This window comes from Nothobranchius furzeri, chromosome 10, assembly GCF_043380555.1.
Source record: "Nothobranchius furzeri strain GRZ-AD chromosome 10, NfurGRZ-RIMD1, whole genome shotgun sequence".
In the NCBI taxonomy this organism is placed as follows: domain Eukaryota; kingdom Metazoa; phylum Chordata; class Actinopteri; order Cyprinodontiformes; family Nothobranchiidae; genus Nothobranchius; species Nothobranchius furzeri.
Genome location: NC_091750.1, coordinates 49932156 through 49958555, shown reverse-complemented (window position 1 = coordinate 49958555; position 26400 = coordinate 49932156). Strand labels below are relative to the sequence as shown.

General features: G+C 42.9%; 1 protein-coding gene across 10 annotated transcripts in view; it reads right to left on the bottom strand.

The window, feature by feature from the left end:
* Nucleotides 1-26400, bottom strand: part of LOC107386592 (unconventional myosin-XVIIIa) — a 119977-nt gene that overhangs the window by 22076 nt on the left and 71501 nt on the right. For all 10 annotated transcript variants that reach the window (XM_054730641.2, XM_015961095.3, XM_054730636.2 and 7 more), the window contains 17 exons: nucleotides 26138-26247; nucleotides 25105-25170; nucleotides 23578-23706; nucleotides 11961-12104; nucleotides 11682-11771; nucleotides 11378-11497; nucleotides 11170-11284; nucleotides 9883-10010; nucleotides 8109-8263; nucleotides 7314-7437; nucleotides 7030-7230; nucleotides 5879-5989; nucleotides 3302-3406; nucleotides 2951-3097; nucleotides 2689-2802; nucleotides 1757-1873; nucleotides 548-631 (listed from right to left, as the gene is read on the bottom strand). In XM_054730641.2, the coding sequence (XP_054586616.2) occupies nucleotides 548-631; nucleotides 1757-1873; nucleotides 2689-2802; nucleotides 2951-3097; nucleotides 3302-3406; nucleotides 5879-5989; nucleotides 7030-7230; nucleotides 7314-7437; nucleotides 8109-8263; nucleotides 9883-10010; nucleotides 11170-11284; nucleotides 11378-11497; nucleotides 11682-11771; nucleotides 11961-12104; nucleotides 23578-23706; nucleotides 25105-25170; nucleotides 26138-26247 (2060 nt within the window). The remainder of the gene's footprint in view (nucleotides 1-547; nucleotides 632-1756; nucleotides 1874-2688; nucleotides 2803-2950; nucleotides 3098-3301; nucleotides 3407-5878; nucleotides 5990-7029; nucleotides 7231-7313; nucleotides 7438-8108; nucleotides 8264-9882; nucleotides 10011-11169; nucleotides 11285-11377; nucleotides 11498-11681; nucleotides 11772-11960; nucleotides 12105-23577; nucleotides 23707-25104; nucleotides 25171-26137; nucleotides 26248-26400) is intronic.

Sequence of the window (26400 nt, the reverse complement as noted above, 5' to 3'; positions counted from 1 at the left end):
CTTTTTTAAATGTGTGAAAGTAAATTGGCACATTTACGGTTTTCCAGTTGACTGGAATAATCAGAGTACACAAGATTATGGTTTTGTTTTTTATATTGTGTCCTGTTATTATAAGCAAACCCCTGAGAAGAATCTGACAGGTTTTATTCAACTAAAAGAGCTGTGACGGTATTAAACCAAAGAACATAAAAACACTCAGATATGAGATTGAGACAGAAGGCGTCTTAATTTGTAATCATTAAAACCGTCTGGATGAATGTTTCAACTCCATGTAACTGGGCTGCTGAAACATACCCTTTTATGAGACCCGAGAGGCAAAAAGAGCATTTTCCCTCAGTGACTCTAAATTTTAACACACTCCAACTATTTGCATGCAGATTGCATTGCTATTCTGTGAGGAAAGCTGCCACAGAATCCCGGCATTTTTGGTCACAATAATCAGAGAAGGCTTGTGAAAAGCCGAGGCCTAATCAGTGTAAGTGTAGAGGCAGCAGGCGGGTTCCCGGGAGGCAGCCATGCTGCTTCTCAATACTTCCTTGCACTGTACCTTTTCTTGGATCTCCTGCTTTTCCTTTGTGGCTTCTTCCAGCTGAGCCTGCAGGTCACTGATCTGGCTCAAGTCCCTGGCAGACTGTCACATGTGCAGAAAGCAGAAAATCAACAGTTGAAGAGTTTGTGCACAAGACAAGAGCTGTGTGTGTTTAGGAATATTTAAATTATGTGTGCAGAAGTGGAAAAAAATCACTTCTAATGTTAATGGTTCGTGAAAACAGCAGGTCCGAGTTCAATAATTTGTCATGTGGTTTGTTGTAGGGCAGACTTCTCTGATTTCAGAGCTCATGCTGTGTTTAGAGGAGAGTATGTCCTCGACACAGAGCTGGAACTCGAATGCAGAGCAGAACAAAAAGTTAATGCCGATCCAAGAGGTGCTAGACCTCGGACTTTACAACTAAATGTTAAAGAGGTCATACTATGCTAAACTCTCCTCCTGCATCCTTTTGTGCTGCCATGTGGGTCTCTACTGCCTTCAAACCTGAAAAAAAAATACAATCCATCCGTTTTCTACCAGTTTGGTTTTAGAAATTATGTGCCTAAAACAAGCCATTTCAAAAAGTCCCTATTTGTGACATCATAATAGGAAACATTTTCACAGAACCCCCTTTAATGGGGAAAAGAGAGCTGCTGCTGTAGAAACAGCAGCTCTACTCCAAGTCCCTCCCATATCAGAGCCTCTCAGTTTACAGCAGCCTCAGTAGGAGATGAGTGGGCGTGACAAGCTGCAGCTTGTTTTCTAAAAGTGACAGAGCCCTGAAGCAGCTCATTCTGGAAGGTAATAAAAATGACAAGAATAAAGCAGCTGAAACAGCTACATGCGAGACAGATTTAGTGTAAAAAAAGTTCATGAAAATGTTTTACATAAAACAGGAATAACCTTTCCTGGTCCTCGAGGGCCACTAGCTAGCATGTTTTGTTTATCTGCTCCAGTACATTCGATTCAATGGCTGAATCAGCTGTTCGGCAGCTCATGAAGCTCTGCAGAAGTCTGTTAATCACCTGCTGAAATCGTGTGTTGGAGCAGAGAAACAACTAAAACAGGCCGGATAGCAGTCTTCAATGTCGATATCCCTGGTATCTATCAACTTAAGAGAAGGTAATGATACATCCCGTTCAAATAAATGCAGGAAAACAAATTATTTTCCCACATTTAAAAGGAATAAAACAGTTTTTGTAAACGCATTTAAACAAGTTGAGCCACCTGTGCAACAGCAGCTTTGTGTTTCTTCATCAGCTCGTTCATGTCCTCTTGATCCTCCTCCATGCGTGACTGCAGGTCATTCTTCTCCCTCTGCAGACGGCTGACCTGCTCCTCCAGCTAAGTGACAAACAGAGAAGGAAGTGCGCTTTAGTATGGAATGACAGGATTTATTCATGAGCTGTTAAATATAATAAATGATCATTAGCTGGCCAGGCCGTGGCGGTGCTGCAGTCTCATCTAATGGCAATGAAACACAATCTGGACAGGGTTCTGGCTGGAGGATGACACCAATTGAAGATAATCAATTGGCTCATTTAGGCGTGGAAAAGTGCAGTGCACTGGTGATGTCCTAGTTGGAGTTCGCTGCTGTTTGGTATGCATCCTCTAATCTCAGACATTTAGGAGACCATCCCTTGCCATAAATGTAGCAATTAAAAGCTAAAACACAGGCAACACAGCACAGTGTGTGTCATCCCAAGAGACACAAATATCCTCAGTCTATGACTCTAAAATGTAGGCAGAACTCTCATGAGACAGCTATTAATGAGCAGACTGAGGAGGAGGAGAAGACAAATAACACATTCGACAAAGCTCATTTATCCATTAGAGCAAAAATGTTGAAATCAGACATATGCCAAAGGGCGTTTATTATTTTAATATCCCAGCATGGCTCGATGTATGCATATTAATGAGAACCCTACTGCATTTTGAAAAGAGAGAATTTGATATGCACAGGCCCTTAAGTAATTAAAACATGGTTGCTTTCTCTCAAAAGAAGAAGAGTTTAGAAGCATTTCTGCAAAAACCGAGTGTTTAAACCACCGTTGAGTCCTTCTGCATGCACTACGAGATTTAAGTATAAAAAGTTGTGTTAGATGAGCGATCAGCATTTAGGGTCACTAATCACAGTCCTAGTGTTTGTGAAAACTCACAGAGATCTTCGTTTTCACCACGTCCTCCATCTGGATGTGCAAGTCCTCTATTTCCATCTCCATGATCTTCCGAGCTTTTACTGCTGTTGCACAAGTGAACTCTGACTCCTCCAGCTGAGAGACGCAGGTGGAAAGGTGCAGAAAGTAAAGGACAAACGTGACGTTTTCTCAGCTTTTTTTCTTAGATGTTTATTTATTATGTAATATGCTGTCACTGAGAAGGAGGCTGAGTGAGAAGGAAACGCTTCTCTGGATGACGTACTTGATTTTTGAGCTGGACTATCTCTCTCTTGCTGGGGGAGTTGCTCTTAAGGTGGTCCAACATGATCTGGGCATCAGCCAGAAGAACTTTAGTTCTCTTTAGGTCTTTCTTCAACCTCTTCTCCGTCTCCATGTCCCTCTGGCCCACCTGAATGACAGAGCACCCTCCTGCAGTCATCACCATCACACACGGCCATCTTCCCCTCTTTAAGACTAGCGCCGCCTCTCAGGAATCCAAAGTGTTATATTTCCAATCAAAAGAAGTGGCCTACATCTCTCTCACTCACACACACACACACACACACACACTGAACAGCACCAACACAGAGCAGAGACTGAGTGAAGGGAATACCTGGTCTTGGGCAATCACAAGTTTGGACTCCAGGTCTCTTCTGTCACGCAAGACTTTCTGCTTGTCGTCGTACTCCTCCTCCAGCTGCACCTCCATCTGCTTCAGCTGCAGGGCACAGAAATGTCAACACACATCTAGATTGATGATGTAAACGCTTGAGTTTTCTAATTAATTTGGGCTTGTTCTCTGATAATGAAGAATTGTCCTCAGCATTGTATAATTATTAAAGAGTCAGAGAGCTGAAGCAAAAGCTTTGAAGCTCTCTTCCTACAATTCTGTTTCTGGCCTTTTCTTTTTTTGCTCATGTTCATTCCTTGCAGGCTAAAAACGACAGTTCTTGTCACGATGTGTGGGAATAGTACGCTTCTGCCTTTTGTTCAGCAGAAAATAAAGAAAATCTTTTTTCCTTTTAAAAGTGACAATGTGTAGTTTTTACCATTAATCTGGAAATATCCATTGAAATGTTGTTGTAAATGACTTAAAATGTATCAAGTTGTTGAAAAATATTGGCGGTTTCATAGCATATAATCATAAAAATCAGGTCTAAAATACATGGGAGCAGGTTTAAATCTCTGGAAGACGCCATATTGGATGCAATGTTTCCTCCTACGGAAGCCCGCGAGAACAGAATGTATTTACTGATTTGTAACAAAAGGTTACAAAACTTTCAGCATTAATCCACGTTCTTTTACACGTTTAGCTCTTCATTCGCTGCAAGTGATGAAAGGTAATCTAATGTTCCTGCTATTTTGCTGGAGGTTGCACTCCAAATGATTTTTAACCCTACTGGCTATCCACTGGGAAGGTCTTACTTGAACACAAAAATGATCCTTGCTTGCAATGATTTAGGTATCTACTGCCCCCTATCGCAAGGGAAACTACACACTGTCACTTGAATCTCCTGATAAGTACAAAGTAAGAAAGTCTCCAGTTAGGAGCTCTGCAGAGTTCACAGTAGAAACATTTCTCAAAGTTCACACGATCACACAGTGTTGGACTAAACTGGCATTTTGATATATTTTAAAGATGTGGAACACATTTCGCCTCAGATTGGACAACAGCAAGATGACTCTACACTTATTTGCAACGTTGATCTTTATCTCCAGAAAAACAAATACAAATTTGAAAGAGTTCCGCCATGCTGTGGAGTTGCTAATGCTAACAGTTAGCTTCTACTAGCCGAGACGTCATTCCTCGTCATCAAGATGTGTCCATGAATGTTAAGCGAGTGTGATTTCACAGTGTCAAACTTTTCAAATCCTATTTTCTATTCAAAACTAATGCAGGAGATAGATGTAAGAGACTAATTTCATGTTCTGCCTGCTTCAAAACCTCAGAATGACAGATTATAATCAGGATTAATAATTAAAAAATGTGTTTTCAGTGTTCCACACCCTTAAGGTTCAAACTGTACAAATTACACATGATGATAATAATAATAATAATAATAATAATAATAATAATAATAATAATAATAATAATAATAATAATAATAATAATAAATATTATTTGAGGGCTTCTTCCTAAGAGCCAAGGAATAAAATCAAAACCAACATTTTGGTCTTTTTTCACCCACCAGATCCCTCAGAACTTTATGTTTTCTCTCACATCACTTCAGAGTGCAGAGAGTGCACACCCAATCTTCAAAGGTCAAAAGTAATATTTTAGCTCTAAATATTCTCTTCATTCCTAAAAGGGAAGTGTCTCTTTGGTCATGACATCTAAATAAAACCCAGTAGAAACATTCAGAAACATCTGAGCCATTAAACAACATATTAGAGACTCGGAGGGGAAAAAATAGAACCAGGAGAATAAAGTTGAAAGCACCACAAATGTCAACAAATCGCAATGGGAAAATATTGAAATGTCCAGAAAAAGACGTCTAAACATAATTTTGAAGGAAAATGTCCAAATAATATTTCCAGAAAAAAGTGGTGTTTTTCTTCTGCCAAAAGATTGAAATGTCAGGAAAAAAGTAAATATATAAATATATTTTGAAATAACTGGTAAAAATAACGTGTGAAAAAAAATTTACTAAAGTGGGCATTTCAGGAAAGTAAGGAAGTAAACCTCATTATTGTGACTGTACCTGAAGGATCTAGATGTGTTTGGTATTCCAGCATTTATTTTCTCCTCACAAAGGCACTAATAGGCCTCCATAAAGCCTTCAGCTACTCATTATTTAATTTTAAAATAAATCTCATTGTTTTCACATAACCGTTAGTCCAAAGCCTCCTTTTTATTCCTTTTCATTAAGTTTACTGTGATATTGGATTTTGAGCAGCAGCCGCTTCTTCAAAAGTTTTCACTTTATTGAATATTAGTTTTCACTATTTTCTGAATGACACAAAATTTCTGCTGGAAAAGGGTTTTTTAGAATAAACGCGTACTTGAACAACCAGTCCATGAACATGTCGTACTTTTCAAAAAGCACGAGGAACTTTAGGACATCTGTGAACATGAGATTATGTTTCCCAGTGTTTTCTAAATCTGGCTCGGATAATTGTCAATCTGGAGAACAGAGGCTTTGAATAAGAACAGACTATTAAACAAAGACTGAAAATTAGCTCCGCCTACCTTCTTACTGCAGGAGCGCCTGATTTCCTCCACCTCCTCATCCTTGCTCTCAATCTCTTTGGAGTGGCTCTGCCGCTGCCGCTCCATCTCCATCTCAAGTCGCAGCTTAGCCTGAGTATGAGGAGACACACAGCTCATGATATGATGACAGACAGGGCTGTAGCAAACTTTTCAGTGTGGGGGATGTTGACAGAATTATATATATATATATATATATATATATATATATATATATATATATACACACACACACACACACACACACACACACACACACACGCAAACATATTTACAACTATAGTACAGTGGGTATAATTCTGAATGGTTTTGAAATAATAATTACTACCTTAAAGTTATTTAAAATGCAATTTTTTAATCTCTTTTATTGGCTCCAGGGAGACTGTGACCAGAAAAGCCCCAGCTCTGGGGCAACTCCTGGATCTCTGGGACTTGGAGCTCCCTCCGTCTCCTGCACATCTTTAGGGGGCAGATCTGTGGCCCCTCACACTCTCTATTGGACGCTCCTATAGAGAAACCTTACATATACAAGTGCTTGTACACACACATGTGCTCACATGGTGCTCTCATAAGTATGGACTTGGGCACGTTCAACACAGGTCTTAAGGCTGTGGTTGGCACTTAATACACTGTGATTTATTATCGTGTGATTGTTCAGTTAAACAATGTTGATTATACATTTCTTCTTCAAGTTGATGCAGTGATAGCTTGATCTTGTTGCATTGTTGTTGTGTCCCATTTTTTGTTTGTTTGTTTTTTGTTTTTTTTTTGCTTTTTTTCTTCTCTCTTTCTGCAGGTCTAGAAGCAGATTCTTGTTCATTATTGTTTATTTTGTGGAACAGCCATCCCAGTCATGAGTCAAGATGGGTGAGTCAGTGAATGCTTATGTACAGTCTGATGCAGATCTCAGTGGCTTTTTCTGACCCGAGCGTTTTCCCATCTACTTTAATTTAGCAGCAAATGCAGGAAATAGGTGTAGAAGACTTTTCAGAATCAGCACGCATGTGAAAGTTGATCATATTTTATACATTTTTTAGTGAACCACATCTTTAAGCTCTAAGAAAAGCGAAACTTCTTAAGATAAAACTCTAAGAGCTACAGAAGGAGATTGCTGCATTAAAAATAATCAGTACCTGCTCCAACATTTGTATAGATCCAGCCTGTTCATCCAGCTCCTCCTCCTGGTCTTTCACCTTCGCCTCAAGGTCATGAATCTGCTTCTTCAGCTTGGCCAGTGAGGCCTCATCCTTGGACTCCTGGGAGGACAGATCCTGCAACTCTTCCTCCAGTTGATGAACTTTCACATTGGTGGCACAAAGCTCAGTGTCCTTGTCCTGCAGGTGGAAGAGACTCATCAAGGTTTCCATCCTGATCAGCACTGGTATAGGAATAGGGGCTGGAGACAGGAGACACTAACCTGCAACTGCTGGCGGAGGTTAAATATCTCACCAGTAATAATGTCTTTCTCTCGAGCCAGTTTCTCCCGCTGGCTCTTTTCTCTTTGTACCTCAGCCTGAGCCTGGCTCTGCTCCAGGTCAACTCTGGAGCACAAACAAGGGCACAAGCATGCTGAACAACAACACAAAAAAAAAATTCTATTTGGATGAAACCTAAAATTTTTTTGGGGGGAGGAACAACAACTCATATGCAAATGTTGCACATTAAAGTTACAAATGGCAAAAATTATTAGACAAACTCTAAATGGAAAGTAAAATGAGTTTTTAACATGTGGCTCCATTCCTGTTTAAATTCTGTTGGTCATAGATTTAGAACAGGATTTTAATAATCTGCTAAGTGTTTCCTTCAAATGTCTGGGGCAGAAACACTTATTGTTAGTGAACTTAACAGCTAAGTGTTTCATGCTGACAGCTCGTCGTAATTCCCTGTATTTCTCTCTGAAGTGCAGCTGAAAATAATTTCACCCACAGAGCATCTTCAATTAGCCACAGGGGAGAGATCACATTCTGCCACAGCGATAGCTTCTCAAGTGCTTAAAGTCTAAGTCATTTTCTCCGCTAATGCAATTCCACAGATTACAGCCCATCTCGGCAACTGTTCAAATTACAGAAAACTTCAGCGTTGTGTCGAGTGGGCTCGCGCCCGGGCAATCCCAGGGGAACAGAACGGCAAGTTTTCTGTGACGCGTGTTTGTAATTAAAGAAAAGCCTAGATGAAAAGGCAGCTGGAGTGACAAGAGGACGCTGGAACTGACTTCCTCTGTTTCTTCTCCAGATCGTGGTTTCGGCTCTGTAGGCCCTCCAGGTGAAGCTTGGTGTCCTGCAGCTCGGCCGTCAGCTTCTGGCATTTCTTCTTCAGCTGCTGCACGGAGCGCTGCAAATCCTCATTATCTGTCTGTAAATTAGCCAGCTGCAGCGCACACACACACACACACACATTAGCATCTTTATTAATAATCTGTGACAGCTCAATGCATATTTGTTACATCAACTCTAGTTAGATTTTTAGGGTTAACGACGTTCTTAAAGGGGACATAAAGACTTATTTAATAAGTGATAATAGTTCTATGATCCCAATCATGTTTATAAAGATCTTTACACAAAAGCCCTCTCTCATGAACAGATTTCAGCAGTTTTTTTATTGACATTTTCAGTGCCTTCCACAATGAGCTGTTTCAGAGCTTTGTCATTTTAAGACAACAAATTTTAGCGGGCCACACCTACCCTTGGCTCAAGGTGTTATCGACCCTTTGTGCATGGCAGCACGCTACTCATGGGACTGCATCTTTCACCGTGACGGACATCAAAGGAGCTATTTACTCCCTTTAAAACTCTGTTAAACTAGTACAAAACAAGCTAGTTTGTAGCCTTTTATTTTGTTCATTTCACAGTAAAACATTAATAGTTTGCTGCATGGTTGGGGGGTGTAAACCCTACTTGTCTTTATATCAAATAACTGATAGACAGCAGCCCTTAAAGTATTTTCGGATTTGCGGTAAACACTAGTGATGACTGGGTAAGATTAACATTCATATTAGCTCCTTCCACACTAGAGCCGGCTCCACTCCGCTCAGTCAGCCCCAGCCCACCCCACCCCACCCGGTCTCCAAAATTGGCGCAAAGATATCAGTGATGTCATGAGCGCATCTCCGAGCACGTGAGCGGGGCACAAGATGGAGAAGTCTGCGGTGTCCCCCTTGAAATAAACAAAGGCAGCCGTGAGCAGTGTTGCTTTTGGAGACTCAGACACTGGTATTGCTTCCAGGCTGCTGTGTCTGACCTGGCGCAGCTCAAGCCTGTCAGCACTGTGTGTGTGTGTGTGTGTGTGTGCGTGCGTGCGTGCGTGTGCATGCGTGCGTGCGTGACATTGATAGCAGTCAGAGGCTTGTTTACTCCACCGTATCCAGAACGATTATGAATCGCGCATGTGGGAAGCCCCTGCTGGCTGACTATCCAACAGAGGATCCCCCTAATGGTAGGAATGAATTTAAGCTGGCCAATCAGTCGGCAGTGGGCGTGTTAACAAAAAGAAATGTGATCATATTTTTTGTATTGAATTGATAATCTTAAATTTAACTTTTGTGGTGCATCTGTGTCCACTACAGTGAACTTCTAGATGTTAACAGTATTGTTTCAATGTAGGACTATGTGTAAGATAATTACATTATTTAGATTTATGAGCTTTGAGATTTCTTGTACCCCCCTACTGTGAAAGTAGCAGCTAGTCCTGGTGACCTAGTCAGTAGGGGAAAAAAATCCCACATGCAGATGTATCTTGCATGTGAGATAGTTTTATGCTAATTTCCTGATTTGTGACGTCACAAACGGGGGACTTTGGGAAACGGCTCGTTTTAGGCATATAATTCCTAAAACCCTACACTGACCAAATATTAAGATGAATTTTTGGCATGTTTGGGAGTGTTTATAGAGCCAGTAGTGCCCACATTGCAGCACAAAAGGCTGCAAAAGACAGGTTTAGCATAAAATGTCCCCTTTAAGTTAAAGCCACAGATTTTCCTCTTTTCCTGCCTTTCTCTCGACTTGTCGTTTGCTCTGCTGCTCTGTCTCCAGCTTGTCATCAAAATCCTGCTGGAGTTTCTTTTTGCTGAAGTCCATTTCTCGAACGGCTCGGTTGTATTTTATCCGCCACTCTCCTCCTGCAGGAGAGACGTACAATTTCAGAAAAATGTCTGACATTTGGGTGCATTTCCCCGCCTTTAAAGCAGGCATAGCGGGGTACACAGAAAGAGGCTCAAAAGCTCAGAGATGATGGATGCTGTGGATTATCGAGTGCACTGTACTGGCTCAGATGGTTATCACATTCAAGAAGCGACATAATATAATCTTTCAGGAAATAAAGCTTCTTTCATCAAAACCTGGCCATAAGAGGTCAAAAAAATCCAAGGAAAACCACAAAGCAGCCTCCAAGTTTCAACTCTAATCTTGAATAAACCTTAGGTAAGAAATCTGAGCACACTACAATAGCAGTTAAAAGAAGGACATGTCTAAGTGGCACTTTCCACAGTTCTCTGCCAACCCTAATTCTGGAGCTGTCACAGGCTTTCAGAACTAAAACAGCGGCCAGGCAGGCATTCAGGTTCATTTCCAAGCCTTATCATTTTAGAGCCTGTCCATTTCTCCTTCACATACCAACACAGGCTCCTCCATCAGTGCTGCTCATTAGCATATATATAGCATAATGACAACTTGCAGGGCCACCAGCTCTGATCCCAACGATTACTTTCTCATTCATCTAAGAATTCTGATATGCTCTGTAATGGCTTGTCTGCTGAGGTGGGTGGAAGGGGGCGGAATTGGAGGAGGGGGAGAAAAATCCTTATGGACAATATGCTCTCAGCAGGCGCTCCATTTTCCAGCAGGGGGAAACCAATCAACGGCGGGCATTAGTTGTACGCCTGGGAGTGAACATCTTAATCCACTAGCGGTAAATCCCAAACTTGGAAGATATTCTTAACGGCAAAACTGAGTTGTAGCCAGTTCTGACCGCCATGTTTCCTGCTGAAACGGTCAAATAAAGCAGCTCATTCCTGCAGCTACAATTAGTGTGAGGGAAATGTTCAAACTGTGCGGATAATTCTGGTGCGAGTGATTCAGTAAATTATGCTGCTGACCTGGGCCGACATGCCCATTAGGGAGGCTTAGCCGAGCTGCTGCTGGTGTCAAAAGGTACAATTAATTAGGGAATTTGAAACAAATGTTTAAAAGCTCTGCCACTACTCCCAACGCAAGCCAATTTCTTAAATTCAGCTTCCTGTTTGGCCTTTGGATGGAGAGATGGTTTTTGACCGAACTAACCGGAGTCGTCGTCGTCGTCCATCTCTCCGTTGAGTTCTGATGTTTTCATTAGCCGTGCTTCCATCAACTCCATTTCCTGGGACTCTAACTGCTTCTTCATGGCATCAGATGTTACCTGGAGTGCACCAGTTAGGCCAGAAAACCAAAGATGAGTATGTCAGTTATGTTTAATTGAATTTCTTTGCAGTATGTTTTTGTGTATATCTGCCTGTAGATCCTTCATGTCCCTCTCCAGGCGGAGCCTCTCTGAAGTCTCCGTCTCCAGCAGCTGGGAAGCCGACTCGCTGGTGCTCCTCTCGTCAGCAAGCTCTGCCAGCAACTCTGCGATCTTAACACACACACGAGCAGACACATTACGCAGTGTTGAGGCAAGGCTGCAAAATATTCACCACAGCTCCAACGCAAGTTACTGAACAAATCTTTGAGAGGAAAGAAAAGAAAAAGCAGAACTGCAGCACTAATCCCCCCACGCCATCCTCCTCAGAGCGCAGCGACAAGACAAAGAGACCCACCCTGCTCTCCAATCGATCAGTGTTGAGTCTCAATTCATTTCGCTCCTTCTCCACTCTGTCCAACTTCAATTTCTGCTGCTGTATCTCCTCCTGGAGCACAGATTACAGCCACTTATTTTACATAGATACGATACAGGTCAAACCTTGAATTATCAAGCACCAGAAGAAATGTCAAAATTTGATGACCGGTTGGGCCACACCAAATTGCCAGGTGATGTGGTGTGAGAGTGATGTGCAACCAAAGGATGAGTGGTGAAGGCGATAGAAAGGTCTGCTCACGTCTTTGCTCCGCATCTGCTCCTCTGTGAGCTGAACTCTAATGAGTGGCCGGACCGTGGTGAACAGCTTCCACCAGGGCCAGTCCTTCACGCCGCCATTCTTCTTGATGTTTTTCTGAACGCACCTGATTGCAAGGTCCTGGATCTACACAGATGTTGAGAGAAATGATTGTTGCTTGATTGTAACAGAGCAGCACAAATGGAGACAGATATATTTTAACAGCACATGTAAGCAAATCTGCAAAGTATCTTCCAACACAACTTATTTGGATATTGGGTTTAACTGCAGCAAATCGCTCAGAACATGGTTTTCAATTATATGAAATTTGAAGCTTCAGTACTAAAACAAAATCTAAAATTTGTATCAAATCACTCACTAAAACAGATAAATTACAGAGCTCATCTTCTGTTAATACATCATCCTCACCCCTGAAGAACAGAATTTGGAAAAACACTGCATTATTAATGTGTTTTCCTGCCCGCTTATAGCCAGGCAGATATCCCAGGACTGTGCCCGTCTCCTCTGGAGAGTTTTCAGCAGAACACGTTCCAAGGCTGGAAGCTAATTTTTGATTAATTAAATCAAACATGTCGGCAGCTCATTCCAAGTATTACACGATTTCCATGCTGCTTATGCATGAGGCTCTGGATCAGCAGCGGCGGCAGATTATGGGCAAACCCAATTAGAGCAACACAATTCACAGAATCAGGTACATTCTGCCCTGAAGGTACTCTCTACAACCAATTAGGATTTGTCACAGAGAGGAAGCTTTAACGTGCAACAAAATGCTGCAGTTCTCTGACAGAAGATTTAAACGGGTTTCACTCGTCATATTTAGTCTGAAAAGAACAGGAAGCAAACAAAAGATTAGGCGACATGAGCTCCACGGATAATCATCACATCAAATTATGACTGCGACTCTGAGTCACAATTGTGAAGCAAGATTAGGAAACAAAGAACATGTTTTCCTTTCTCTTCAGCAGATTCGTTCTGATGTGCGGATCCAGACTCGCGTGAAACATACAGTCGGAGTCCTGCAGTATTATGGCAGCATCACCCTCTGATGTCACATTGATCTGCCTTCTGATGCAAACCTTTGTGCTCAGTTTCTCGGGAAGTCTTCAACATGAAATAATGCTTTGCTAAAAGGACAGTCGTACTGATTCTGGTGTGGACTCAACATAAAATCGATGATCTGCTTTGCCCGGGTAATTTCATTGTCACTAGGAATTTCAATCATGGTGCAGCGGATGTTTCTAAGAACAACAGAACAGGATGTTTCATGAGCAGACATGAAACAGAGGATGCTCCTCCAGCGGGACGGCTCTTTTCAGATGTTTAGATGAACGGTGGTAAAAATCTCCTGCCTGCTTATTTTTATTATTTATTTCTGAGTTAACACATGCCTGCTGTACTGATTAAATGCACAAAATAAGACGTTATGGGGTTTCTGAAGGCTAAATTCCCAATACAGTAAATGCCTGCTGAGGTGGAATGACAGACTTTAAAAATGTTAGGTTGTCCCCTTGAGGAGACGGCTGAACAAGGGAGAAAAACACGAGAAGAAAAAAAAACCCCGATTTTGTCAGTTAATGTCACATGGGCTTGGCACAGATTCACAAGGTTAACATGCCAGGGAATATAAATCAAGGAAATTTGCAACTTCCTGTCACATCCATATACATCAACCAGCAAGTGTCAGAGAGGTTTCACCAGCGCTCGTTTGGTAACCGCTTCAGAGGCAAATTGCAGTCTAATCTGCCTCCTAAGATAGGACCACTCTCCAGTGCAAGAGGCAATGGAGCCCTATCAGCTTTCAGTGAGTAAAAGAAGTGGATATATTATGCAACAATTATTCAAACACTCAACAGCAGCATACTCTATAAATATTCATGGGGCAAAAAAAAAAAAGAGATGGAAATCAGTCAATAAGCCAGCATGGCTGTTTATCTCCTCCAACGCCGGTGGTGACTAATTGAATCAAGAAAAATATAAACAGAACGAGAATCAATAGGAAAGAAAGCCCTTCACAACATTCCTGCAAGGAGAGACTGTTATCGGTCATATTTGCACCCAAGAAACAAACATAAATGTAGCCTTCTGCAGCTGCATGAGTCGCACATAACAAAAACATTTTTAAAAAATGTGAGCGTGCACGGGAAATAAAATCAGAGTTAATCGTTATCTTTGTGCAGTCCGTATTTCAGTTATACATCCAGACTTTAGAAATAGACTCCGTAACATAAAAGCTTGTGGATAAGTTTATAAGTTCACAGATTGGCGGCACATTTTTGGCAAATCAACAAAAATTTGTTTATGCAGAAATCTGGAGTTTTTCCCCTCGGGGGGGGGGGGGGGGGGGGGGGGCACCTAGAGGGAGAAAAATATTCATTGCACCTTTAAGCCCCTCTCCATTCTTCCGTGTGCCTCTCGTTCATGAACATGCACCTCTAGCCAAACAACAGAGCTTAAACACACTGTTTTACAATCATTATCATGTTATGCTGTTTATTCACATTTATGCATTCTAAAGATTTCCATGAAAAATATCACCAACTCTGCATCAGCTACTTCCATAAATGCCTAAGACTATTGGTCTTAGCGTCTTAGCGTCTAAAAAGTGCTACTGGGTGACAATAATGTTGGGGGACGCCGAGTGGGGTGAGGGTGAGGGAGGCTAAGCACATTGTGCCCAGGGGCCCCTGCAATGATAATCCGGCCCTGCCTATGAGGACCCAATAATTGGGGCCATTTGTCATTTTTTAAGTATACTGTTGACATGTCTTATTTAAGCAAATGAACTGTTCTTCCCTATTTTTGTGAAAGTAGCTTTTTATTGTGAGTCATCAAACACCTTTTCACATTTATGTTTGTATTTCAGAATAAGTTTTTTCAGGGATTGTCTTTGTGACCAGTTTTCCAAACAATAGATGCTGAAAACTTTGGTTTCGCATCAATAGACTAACTAATTCTCCTCTTTTAAATTCAATTTTGAACACTATGAAATGCCATTTTTCATATTTTTGGACATCTTTTCATGTTTTGTACAGTTCAGCCACCCTTTTTAGCAGGTTTTTTGACATTTCATTTTCTTTCCTCATGGCTCAGTAGCTAGGAAAGTCATTGCAGTCCAGGGTTAAGTCTCACTGCAGCTATAAACCTATTTATGCACAAGCATTAATTATAATCAAGCATGTCTCAGCTGTGAACACGTCCCTTTGTCCCTTTGATAACCAATTACACTTGTGTGTCAGCTTGTGTGTCTACTATCAGAATAAAGATTCATGTTGACTTTTGATCAGAATAAATTGCTGTACTTGACCACCATTGCTAAATAAAAGGTTTTCTGCTTCATAAGTCTTATTTTTCAAATACTGGACTAAGGTCATTATTTTGTGCCGAGCAATAACACACTAGCACAACTGTACACACCTTTTGAAGGTTATGATCAAAATGACTTCTTAGATCGCTCCGCTTATCAAAGGACTGAGTCTGGAATGATATTACCGAACTTGACCCAAATGAATGTCTTAGTGAATTAGAAACCCTTTAAGAAATACAGTTGGCAAACAAGTAGAACTATTTCTGTATATATGAGAGGAATTGTCAGAGTAAATTGTTTAAAAACATTAATCTATAAAAGATGTCAGACAGTTTTTTTAACTATTTAAAACAGAAAAGTTCTAATAAAAAGGCATTTTGCTGTTGAATTTAATCACAAAAATATTTATTTCAAATAAAAAGCAGAAAAATATCATAAATCTATCTAATTATGGACCATTTGGCTGCTTAATCTAAAACATAAGACCTGTGATGGACCGGCGACATGTCCATGGTGTACACCACTTCTCACACCAACTTCTGGGATCACCCCACCTTCCGCTTTCCATCATGAGGGTTTTAAATTGATTAAAATACTTGAACATTTAATTTAAAAAAAAAAAAGCTGAAAATGACTGAGCTAACCCAGAGGTGTGCAAACAGCCCTCCTCACACTCTGCAGATTAAATTCAATCAAAATTTATCTTTCGGGCTCTAGGCTTAACAGGTGTAATATAAATTTATGCAGTTATCTTCATCGTGTCAACTATGCATGTTAGGAAATATTTAATTCAAAAATAGAAAATAATATTGCAAACTGGGACCTGGGAGGTTTTGCATTCAGTTACCTGTATCTCAGGGTTGCAGAAACTTTAAACAAATTGGTTAAAGTTGGAAACAATCACACCCCGTGGAAAAAGCTGCCTATGTGGAGAAATTAAGTTGTGCAATTTAGTTATAAAATAATGATGCTGTCAAAGTGCTTTATTCCACTCCTATTAGATCTGATGGGACAACCAAGCTAATGATAAGGAAGGAGAGAGCCAGTAATAAAGAAAACACAGTGCACGAAAATAAAACTAGGCATAAGAATTAGATGTCTCTAAATTCCTACAGACAAGATGTACACTGAGGTGTTCACAATTTCATCAGAAGGACAGTCTATGACAGAAAAACATACTTTATTCTGATTTTATTCTGAATTTTTATAAATAAATTATTACACTACATTATATATGTATTTAGTTTGGTGCATAAAGCCACTGAGGCATATGTGCACCAGATTATTTATTGGGCATAGAGTAAATTTAATTCCAGTGCTTAAAATTTGGAGAAAACATCAAGATTTAGTGAAATTGAAAGTTCTTTTTCCAACTTTGTTCGGTGTTTCACTATGGGGGATCGCCCTGGCGTGACCAACTACGGAAGCTCCAATGACATCACATCTGCACCTGACAGACCGGTTGTGCCGTGCCCAGGCTCCGCCCACCCAGTATATACACAGCCAGCCAACCCCTCCTACTCATTCTTGCTTTCTTCCCGTGAGAAACTACACTTTGCTCCCTCAGTAATCTTCAGGCTATCTTTGGTTAGTTGCTTAACTGTTCCCAGGCGTACAGTTAGGATACGTCGCCGAACGCAGTTCCAACGCAGTCTGGATTTGAGCTGTGTAAGTGCTTCTAAGTCACTTGGCACACTTCACTAGGAACAGTCACCGCGTCATGGCGAACTTCTCCCACGGCTACTTGGTTGTCATTGACGGAGTAGCATTAGCGAGTGTGGCTCAAGCTAACGCGTTGAGGCGAGCTTGTCCTGTGCTTTCTTAGCATTTACTTGCTAATGAGATACTTTTTTGCAGCTAACGTGTCACGGCGAGTTGCCCTACATATAAAATATAGCTTTAGTTGCAGACTTACACTTGCTAACTAGCTTGCTAACGCTTTTCAGGCTAACGTGTCACGACGTGTCAGATTTCTAGCTATGGCTTCCACCCCTACCCCGACTGACGGGTTGGAACTGAAGGCTAAAGAGGCTGCATCCCACCTCTGCCCGGCATCATGTGTGGCTTCTATTTCAGGCAGGGACCCTCATCTTATGTCCATAGCATGCATGGGTTCTGCTCCCGCCCTGGCATCGCTGGCAAACCAGCAGACATGCCCTCACTGCTCCTCCATGCCAGAGAAGATAAGGGAGAGGAGGCTTAGAGTGGCAGTGGCTAACGGCCGGGACTCAGGCCTCTGCCACGCCTGTAGATGCAGGAGACAACCATCAGCCACGAGCCTCCACAAGCTGGGCGGATATGATGGAAGAGGAGCCCCCGCTATCACCTCTGTTCGAGGGGCTAGTTGACAGCGGGTTGCTCGATGCGGGTGATGACAAGACTGGAGGTGACACGAGCTCAGACCTCCTCGACTTGGACATGGAAGAGGAGGAAGAGGATTCCACCTTCCCAGCTCAACACTCTAGGCAGTCTAGCGGCACTGGGTGGCATCACCGGGGGACGCCGACCTGTACGAGGTTTGCAGACGAGCAGCGGCAAAGCTCAACATTCAGTGGCTGGCAGCCCATGGGGCAGAGGGGGTGGAACGAGACCTGTAAGATGGTAAGAGGCTACCACTATCCTCCGCTCCACTCAAGCAGCTCTTGACGGCTGTCCCAGCATGCATGAGAGAAATGAGCCATTACTGGTCTAGCCCATTTAATAGCAAACTCCCCACCAAGGGATGTTCTAAACTGGAGGTGCATGGGATGGGGGAATTGGGGCTGGCCGAACCCCCAACGGTGGAGTCTTCAGTGGCATACCACCATCACCCCAACCGCATCATCCAGCATCTCTCTCCCATCTAAAACAGATCGTCTCATGGCATCCATTTTGAGAGGATGTACAAATATGCTAGCCAATCTGTGTGTTCCCTCAACACGGTTACTTGCTTGTCAGCTTATGAAGGAGAAATCCTGGAGGAAATGGATCATCATCTGGAATCTGGGGCGCCTAACCCGGCTTTTTGGGAGGAAATCTGTGTGCTGAATGATCTCATCCTGCACTCCTCTAGAGGAGCAGTCCAGGGCTGTGGACGTGTGATGGGTTTGTCGGTTTCGGGTGAGAGAGCCTTGTGGCTAAACCTGTCAGGCCTAGGTGACACCCAGAAAGCTGATGTCATGGATGCAGCATATGACCCTACCAAAGGTCTCTTTGGCCCTGCCTTGGAGAGGATGACTGAGACGAGTACCCGCAGAAAGCAGGAAGGTGAGGCCTTCAATCTCTGCTTGCCTCGTAAACATAACCATCAGCCACCTCAGGCACCCAAGTCTGGGTTTGCAGCAGCGGCCTCAGCGGCAAAGGGTCGACAGGGTGGGGCTAGACCACAGCAGTCAGCAGGTTGTCAGCCAAACAAGGAGAACCCTTGCCCGTGGGGGAAGCACACTTTTGCAGCAGCAGCTGCCAGGAACCGCTCGTCTCACCCCAGCGAGGGCAAGAGGAAGAAGTCCTCCTAGCTGCTCTTGCTTCTCTCCAAAAGAAGAGGTTTTCAGAGGTAAAAACAGACCTGTGTTCAGTGTTTGGACACTCCCGTGGTTCCCAGCCCAACAGGAGTTTTGTTAGCTCCTCCATCTTCGGTTCAGGGAGACGAGTGTGTGGAGCAGAAAACCCAGTGTCACCAAACACTTTTCAAATGAGCACAGTCAGTGTCACCAAGCACTTTGTTCCCAAATGTGTGCAAAAATGTTCATGAGGCTCGTTTAAAAATAAACACAGCTTTTCTGCAGCCAGGCATTCAGCCAAGGGCAGAAAGCTCCCCACAAAAAAATAATAAACAAACCCCATCAGGTCCCTCTGCGCCCAGCAGAGGGCCCTCTCGCTCTTCCCATGGGACGAGTCGAGTCGGCTCGGGTGACGGAAATGGCGTCACCCAACAGCGGCTCGCTTTCGGCTCGGGCCGAGAGGTGGGGCGCATGCGCAGTTCCCTCCTGGGTTACAGGCTTCAGTTTGCCTCAAAACCGCCCCGTTTCAACGGGATAACGTCAGTGGCAAGAGAGGATTCGGCGCATATCCTGGAAAACGAAATCGCTTCACTGTTGAACAAAAAGGCGATCAGGATGGTGCCGAGAGACAAGGCCCACCAGGGTTTTTATTCGCACTACTTCCTCATTCCAAAGGAGGACGGGAAATCTCTCCATCCCATACTCGACCTGCGTGTTTTAACACTTACACAAGTACACGTTCAGAATGTTGACTCACAAAACACTCTGCCGTTCCATCCGTCCAGGAGATTGGTTTGTCACGAACGATCTCGCGGATGCCTTTTTTCACATTTCTATTTATCCTCCACACAGGAAATTTCTCAAGTTTGCCTATCAGGGCACAGCCTACGAGTTTCAAACCATCCCTTTCGGGCTGTCATTAGCACCGAGGGTGTTCACCAAGTGTGTGGAGGCGGCGCTGTCCTCACTGAGGACTCGTGGGATCAGAATTTTCTCTTACATAGCCAATTATCTGATTTGCGCTCCCTCCCGGGAGCAAGCAGCCAGCGACGCTCTGGTGGTGTAACCATCTGAACGACCTGCGGTTCAAAATAAACTGGACAAAGAGCAGTTTATTCCCCTTACAGTGCACAGAATATCTGGGTCTTCAGATAGACTCTCTTATCGCATTTCACGGTCAGAAGAGAGGATTGCATCCTTCACACAGTGTGTCACACGTTTTTAAGTTAGGAAACTGGGCGTCGTACAGACTTTGCCTGCACCTTCTCGGCCTCATGACGTCAATGATTTGTGGTGTGACTGGGACTTCTTATGATGAGGGCTGTTCAGCGGTGGGTAAGGTCGTTAAGACTGTGCTCCCGCCGTCATCTCCACCGCAGAGTGAAAATAACTCCGGCATGCATGTCGGCTCTCCAGCCTTGGAGAGACCGAACAGTTCTCACAACTGGGGTTCCGTTGGAGGCGGTGGTGTCCAGAGTTACCATGACAACAGACACGTCCCTTACAGGTTGGGGGGCCACCTCTTTTGATTGAAAGGTAGTAGATGAGGCAACAGTGCTAGCAGCTTGACTCCTGCTTGCTCCATTGAAGGCCTCAGCCTCTGTCTCGTGCTAAATGTGTTACAACCTAGATGCCAGAGGGTAACAGAGTCAATCAACCGTGGTTTTCTGGCTCAAAGGACCCACCAAACTTCATTAGCTCTGGTTAGCTCAGAGCTACATCAGCTCAGTTTGATAGGGGTCGATCATCTGCCCCCCACCCTCACAGTCCCGCTCTCAGCTTCGTCTTTTAATTTTCCGGGAGTGACGAGACGTGTGACATGGCCAAGATGGCAGTAGTGGGACCTGCTCATTGGCTTCAATTCAGGTCTTCAGAAACCTACGGTTGACGGCACGGAGGGTTTATTTTGGCAGATGTTGAGCTAAATTTTGGTGCATCTGAGGTTGAGGGTTGTTTACATCAAAAACAGTGAGTGATCATTGATGATGCAATACTATTTTTAAGATCTGAGCAGAAAGAATATAACTATTTTTCACAAAATAAGACAATCTGTTTAAAAGCCACATGCGTTTCTTTAAGGATTGCTGAGCCTTTGATTATTTCAGTGTGAAATAACGTCTCAACGTTCCGGCAGACTAAAACAAACATTATCAGACAAAGCTGACCTAACTTTGTAAAATAACATACCTTGGTCAACCTTCTAAAACAGGGCAGAAACATTCTTACACTGCAACCGAATGTTTATATTAGTGAAAGACAATCATCTTATTTTTTCTTTCTTGACACAGTACAGTAATTAGATGGTTTTTTTACATTCGACTGCCAAATTTCAGCCGAAACTTCCATCTTCGTCAGAGCTGCCAGCTCTTCGTGGCGTCACTACCGTTTATGTGCGGGCAGCAAAGGATGATGTCGCCCTCTGCTGCCTGCATCCTTCCTGCTGATAACACAGTCCCATGTGTGATTCAACGTGTTAACACAATCGTCTCTGTTCATGATGTTGTGTCTACGTCTCCTAATCTCTATTGCTTCCTTAATCCATTTTATGTACTTTTGTTGTTCCGTATCCATGATCCGTGTACTGTCCCAATCCCAATGCTATCTCCTCTTGTGCAATGGTCCGTTGACGCTGATTTTTTCATTTAACGTTCCACTTCCTGTTTTTCTGCTCATGTGCCTTTGTTTTGTTTCTTTCTCACACTCTTTTTGATGTTCTGTTTTTCGTGTGCTGAGTTGGCATCCTGATTCTTCTGTGAATGTATTACTGCAGAGTTTACATGGTATCTCAAAGATGACACTGCTTTTTTGTCCATCTGGTATTTTGTCATTAGGGTGCACCACTCTTTTCTTGATCATCAGGTATGGTTTTGTTGGTGTGTTGATGTGTCTTTTCATCACTGTCCTTATTTTTTTCTGTTATGCCGTTGATGTAAGGAAGGGTTATTGCAGGTTTTGGCTCTGCTCCCTCGGTTGTCCTGGTTCTCCTAGATGGTTAGTTTATTCTCTTTCTGTTGTTGTCCTTTCTTTAGTGCCCTTTGAAGGCAGAAGTTACGGCCGAAACATGTCAGCCGAAGGTAAAAAAAAAAATAAATAAAAAAACATTATTTCACTGTGTTAAATAAGAACAAAGACGATTATGAATCAACACAGAACGAATATACAGAAGAGTATTAGTGAAGGATTCTGGGTAAAAACAGTGACGTGTGGTTTAGTATTTTCATAGAATCAACTTTAATGTTTATATTTTAAAAAAATTTACAAGGCAGCTACACCTTTGGGTTTTAAAAAGCACTCGTGGACTAAGTCACGACTCTATACTTGTGTTTACTCTCTTCTTCTTGTTTTATGAGTCATCTGAAAGTCTGTGCCGGGACCCTTAGGGAATTTTGAGTTTCTTGTATTTGTTAGCTGAGCAGCAGGTCTTATTTCTTCAGTTTTGTCAGAATAAAAAAACTGCTCAATATTCTCTTAAAATTTTAATTAAAGATACTGAAGTGCAGGCGTTATCCTGCGTGTGTGTGTGTGTGTGTGTGTGTGTGTGTGTGTGTGTGTGTGTGTGTGTGTGTGTGTGTGTGTGTGTGTGTGTGTGTGTGTGTGTGTCCAACTTCTCTAATCACGTACAGACATATTTTACATCAATTAAAGAATTTGCTCCACAGAAAACCGACGTACACCGACGTGAAAGAATCCGAAGAAAATGTCCCCAGCCGCAGCTGCCTTTAACATGTTACCTCGACAACCTGAATTGAGTTTCAGATCAATAAAACTCAGATAAAATAAAGTCTAATCTTTCTATTACAGACACATTAGCAGGAGATAGGGGGCATGAGGGGGCAGGAGGAGAATTTGTTTTTTGCTAATGGATTTCGTAATTGCCCTGTTGCTTGGCAATTTTGAATGCTTCCTTGCTCTCGATTTTCTTCCAATTCCAGCTGATTGTGAAGCATTAGGTTCTCAGCCTGCTGGAGGAAACAAATACTGAACTCTGAACCCAATAAAAGAAATGCATTAGTCGGTTTGCAGTTTAAAAAAAAACCTGAAATTTAAAAGCAAAATTTGTCCCAACCCCCGAGAAAAAAGAGAAATGTGAAAGCTCTGTATTATTTATGTGACAGTGATTTACGTTACTGCAAATATGACAGTTTAATAGTCTTACCAGCTTCATATACAAGTGAACAAGATATTTACTCCCTCGCAGTTTGTCATAGTTGGAGAGCAGTAACATTGATTCTGTTTCTGCTGGTTCATCACAAGTCGGCTGAAGCAGCACTTTCACTTAAACAGTAATCACAGAGATGGAGAAGTGCAAGGCTCCATACATCACAGGAGGACACGTATTAGGTCCAGAGAAATGGAGCCGTGCATGCTAACGGAGAAATGGAGGAGGGGGCGGAGCAGGTGGATGTGTGAGTCAGCAGCATGTCTGATAGGAGGGCATTCTTGGGGCATCCAGCAGAAGAAATGAGCTCCTTCTGCCTTTGGGAGAGATGATTGGATGGATCACACAGAGGCAGGGGGTGTGAGCAATAGATTTAGAGTACTTATTTGTAATTAGTTGAAGATTTGCAGCCTAGCTGGTCAGATCCGCCACGAGCAGAGAACAAACAGGCTCCAAGGATAAATCTCCAGATTTCAGCCAACCTCAAACAATATACTCATGCAAAAATACATGACATGTCCCACATAGTTTGTTTTGGTATGTAAAAAAATGCCATTTAAGTCATTTAAATATAAATAGTGTTATTTTTATATCAAAACAATGCAGATAATATCTTTTATATTTACATTCATCCTGACTAGAGGATAGCAAACACACCTTTCTCTTCTTGAAGGCTTGCCGTGCCAGGTAACCTCTGCAGGACGCTTGGAACAGGGTTAGATTGCGCTTGGTCTGCTCATCCCTCTGCTCCTCCAGCTTAGCCAGAGTGCCAGCTCGGAAAAACAACTGGAGCAAGAAACAACGGTGAACAAATTCACATTAGCGGAGGGGAAACATTATTGAGAGATTTTCTGATGCTTAGGTTGGCCTGGAGAGGTTTAAATCGAGCGGCCTGCTTTAATGTGGAGCGAAGCGGCAAAGTTAAAACAGAAGTGCATTAAAAAGTAAATTAATGAAGTGAGGCAGGAAGAAATCAATAAGAAAAGGTGTAATAAAGAGACAACAGAGCCTTATCTAAGCGATAAAGCTGAGATTAAGTTGTTATCTGGGACAATCAGCAAGATCTCTTTCTAATCTGAGGGCAAAGGTAAAGCACAGGTAAACAGAGGATCGAACGCAGATTACACCAAGGTTTGTCTACTCGTAGGCAGATCAAGTACCGCAAATACATCATAAATATGACGGCAAAAGGACACCCAAGGTCTGCGCTCTGAGTCCTACTGCTTCACAGATAAATCCATATTTGGTCTGTTAGCAAAGTAATGGCTGGAAACGACCTAGCAGCTCCGGTAGAAAACCTGCAAACATTTACGGAGGAGTGATGCATTTAGTTGCATCAGGGAATACTACTTTTCAATTTGGTTCAAGGGCCCGAGCAGCAGTTTACCTTTTATCATCATTAGATGCGTGCAGTACTTTGTAAAATGTGGGAGGCTGACCCGTTTTTCAACATGCGGCTTTCTGCGATGGCAGATTTTATCCCGTACAGAGCTGCGAATCCGCTGCTGGAAGGTTATTTAGGCTCCATGTAATTGGCATGCAAGTGAGACGGGTTGCTATGGTGCCAGTGGAGTGCTTTGCGAATGGCCAACTAAGCCTCAGAGTAGATTTCACACTCCAAAGTGTGGCACCATGTCAGGCTGCTCTGAGCCCCTTCGTGTGTTTTAAAAGGCTCTTGCATGTTTCTAGAAGCAATATGTTCTTTTTTATAAGATATTGTTTCCTTTGATTCCAGTCTTAGCTGATGGCCCCTTTCCAGCTGATGGGATTAGACCCAATTAGAGCCGTGTTTCCCAGCAGCGTTTACAGTGACTGGTGGACTACATCTTCATGAAGAACAACAACAACAAAAAAAAACAGTGGTGACAATTTGCTCTAATGACCCAAAGCGAAAGGGAGAATTACTGTCCGACTGTCAGCGAGTGACCACGAGCCTGTCGGGAAGCTGATAAGATGAAGAGACAAGACTTGGCAGCTCTTCAAAGAATTGCAAACAAACCTCAAAGAGGGAAAGGTGGAATGAAAGACACACACTTCCCCAGACAGCGAGTATCACTCAAAAAAAATAAAAAAGCTGTAGCACTGTTGGGGTTCGAAGAGGTGAGGGACTGGCAGCAATTCAAAGCAAAAGTTTATGCAGCGACTTTGAAACTTATTTTTGTAGGTGTAGTGGGGATCACTCACCCTACTCAGACCCATGTGGTGGCTGTTCTTCTCCAAATCCAAGGACTCCAGGAGCTCCTCCACTGCCTGAGCGAAGTCAGAGTACACAAAGATTGGTCTTTAAAACATTTGGGTACAACAGGACTGATTCTAGGCAATGCAACAGGTCATTGGTCCACCAAGCCCCCACGTTTTTAAATTAGTGGAGTGCAGTTTTTCCCTCACATGGACTTTCAGCTGGATTTAGATCAGAAAGGAAGTCGGCAAGCACACAGAACAAAGTCTGGCTCCTGAGTCTCCCAAAAACCCAATTACACACTGTCCTCCAGAATCCACCTGCTCCTGGCTAATTCATCATGACCCCCTGATGTTCTTGGCCCCCACTGCAGCTTTGAGCACACCATCAGCCAGGCTTCGCTCTGTCTATCCAGCAGCCTGTGTGTACTGTAGCTGTATTGTTGTCTCAGCCGTTTTCTCTCCACTCCAGCCTGAAAGGCTACATCTAGATTACACCAGGAGAGGTTTGCCGTGAAAACTGAGGGGCTTTTGTTTGCCAGCGTTTCCACAGAAACTCAGCCCCAACACACCAACACTCTACCTTAACCCCATTCTCTCACTCTCTCTCTCTTCTCTTTTATAAAGTTCTGTGTTGCTCTGTACTTGAATAAGGCTTCTGCAGCAGAGCACCAGTAAAGGGTGCACCCTCATTAATAGTTAAAAAGTAGGAATTAAACTAACCAGTGAAATTAAAACAAAACACGGACATAAACTGAAATGCACAAGATGCCTGAGGCATCTAGCAAGAATTTTCTTCTCATGGAGCTACAATTCTAATCGCCCTTCTTCACCAGCATGATGGCGATGAGGTTAAGTTGATTAGGTCATTACTATAGCTCTGATGAATGTCTATTTCTCTGTCCACTGGCTGCTGACAAATCAGGGGCAGATGTAATGAAGTTGTCTCTCTACAACATCAATCTTCACCGCGCTTGGCCACCGGTGCAGCTGTACATTTCAAATCCCCACCCCGGCCCAATCTCGCCAACTGACTTACTCTCCTCTCATCCTTCACAATGTAATTCCTCCCGTGCTTCTTGGTGAGATGCGGGGCCAGCACATCAAAGCGCCGTCGAAACTCCGAAAACACCATGTGATCGGGGTAGCCTGTGGAAAGTCGGGATTGGATAACATTATATTCTCCAAATGTTTGTGGAGCGCCATCATTGCTTCGAAGTGACCTCCAGGGAGAAAACTACCTTTGTTTCCCTTTTTTACCCCAATACACACATGCTAGAAGGCCTATGTTTATCTGCACCA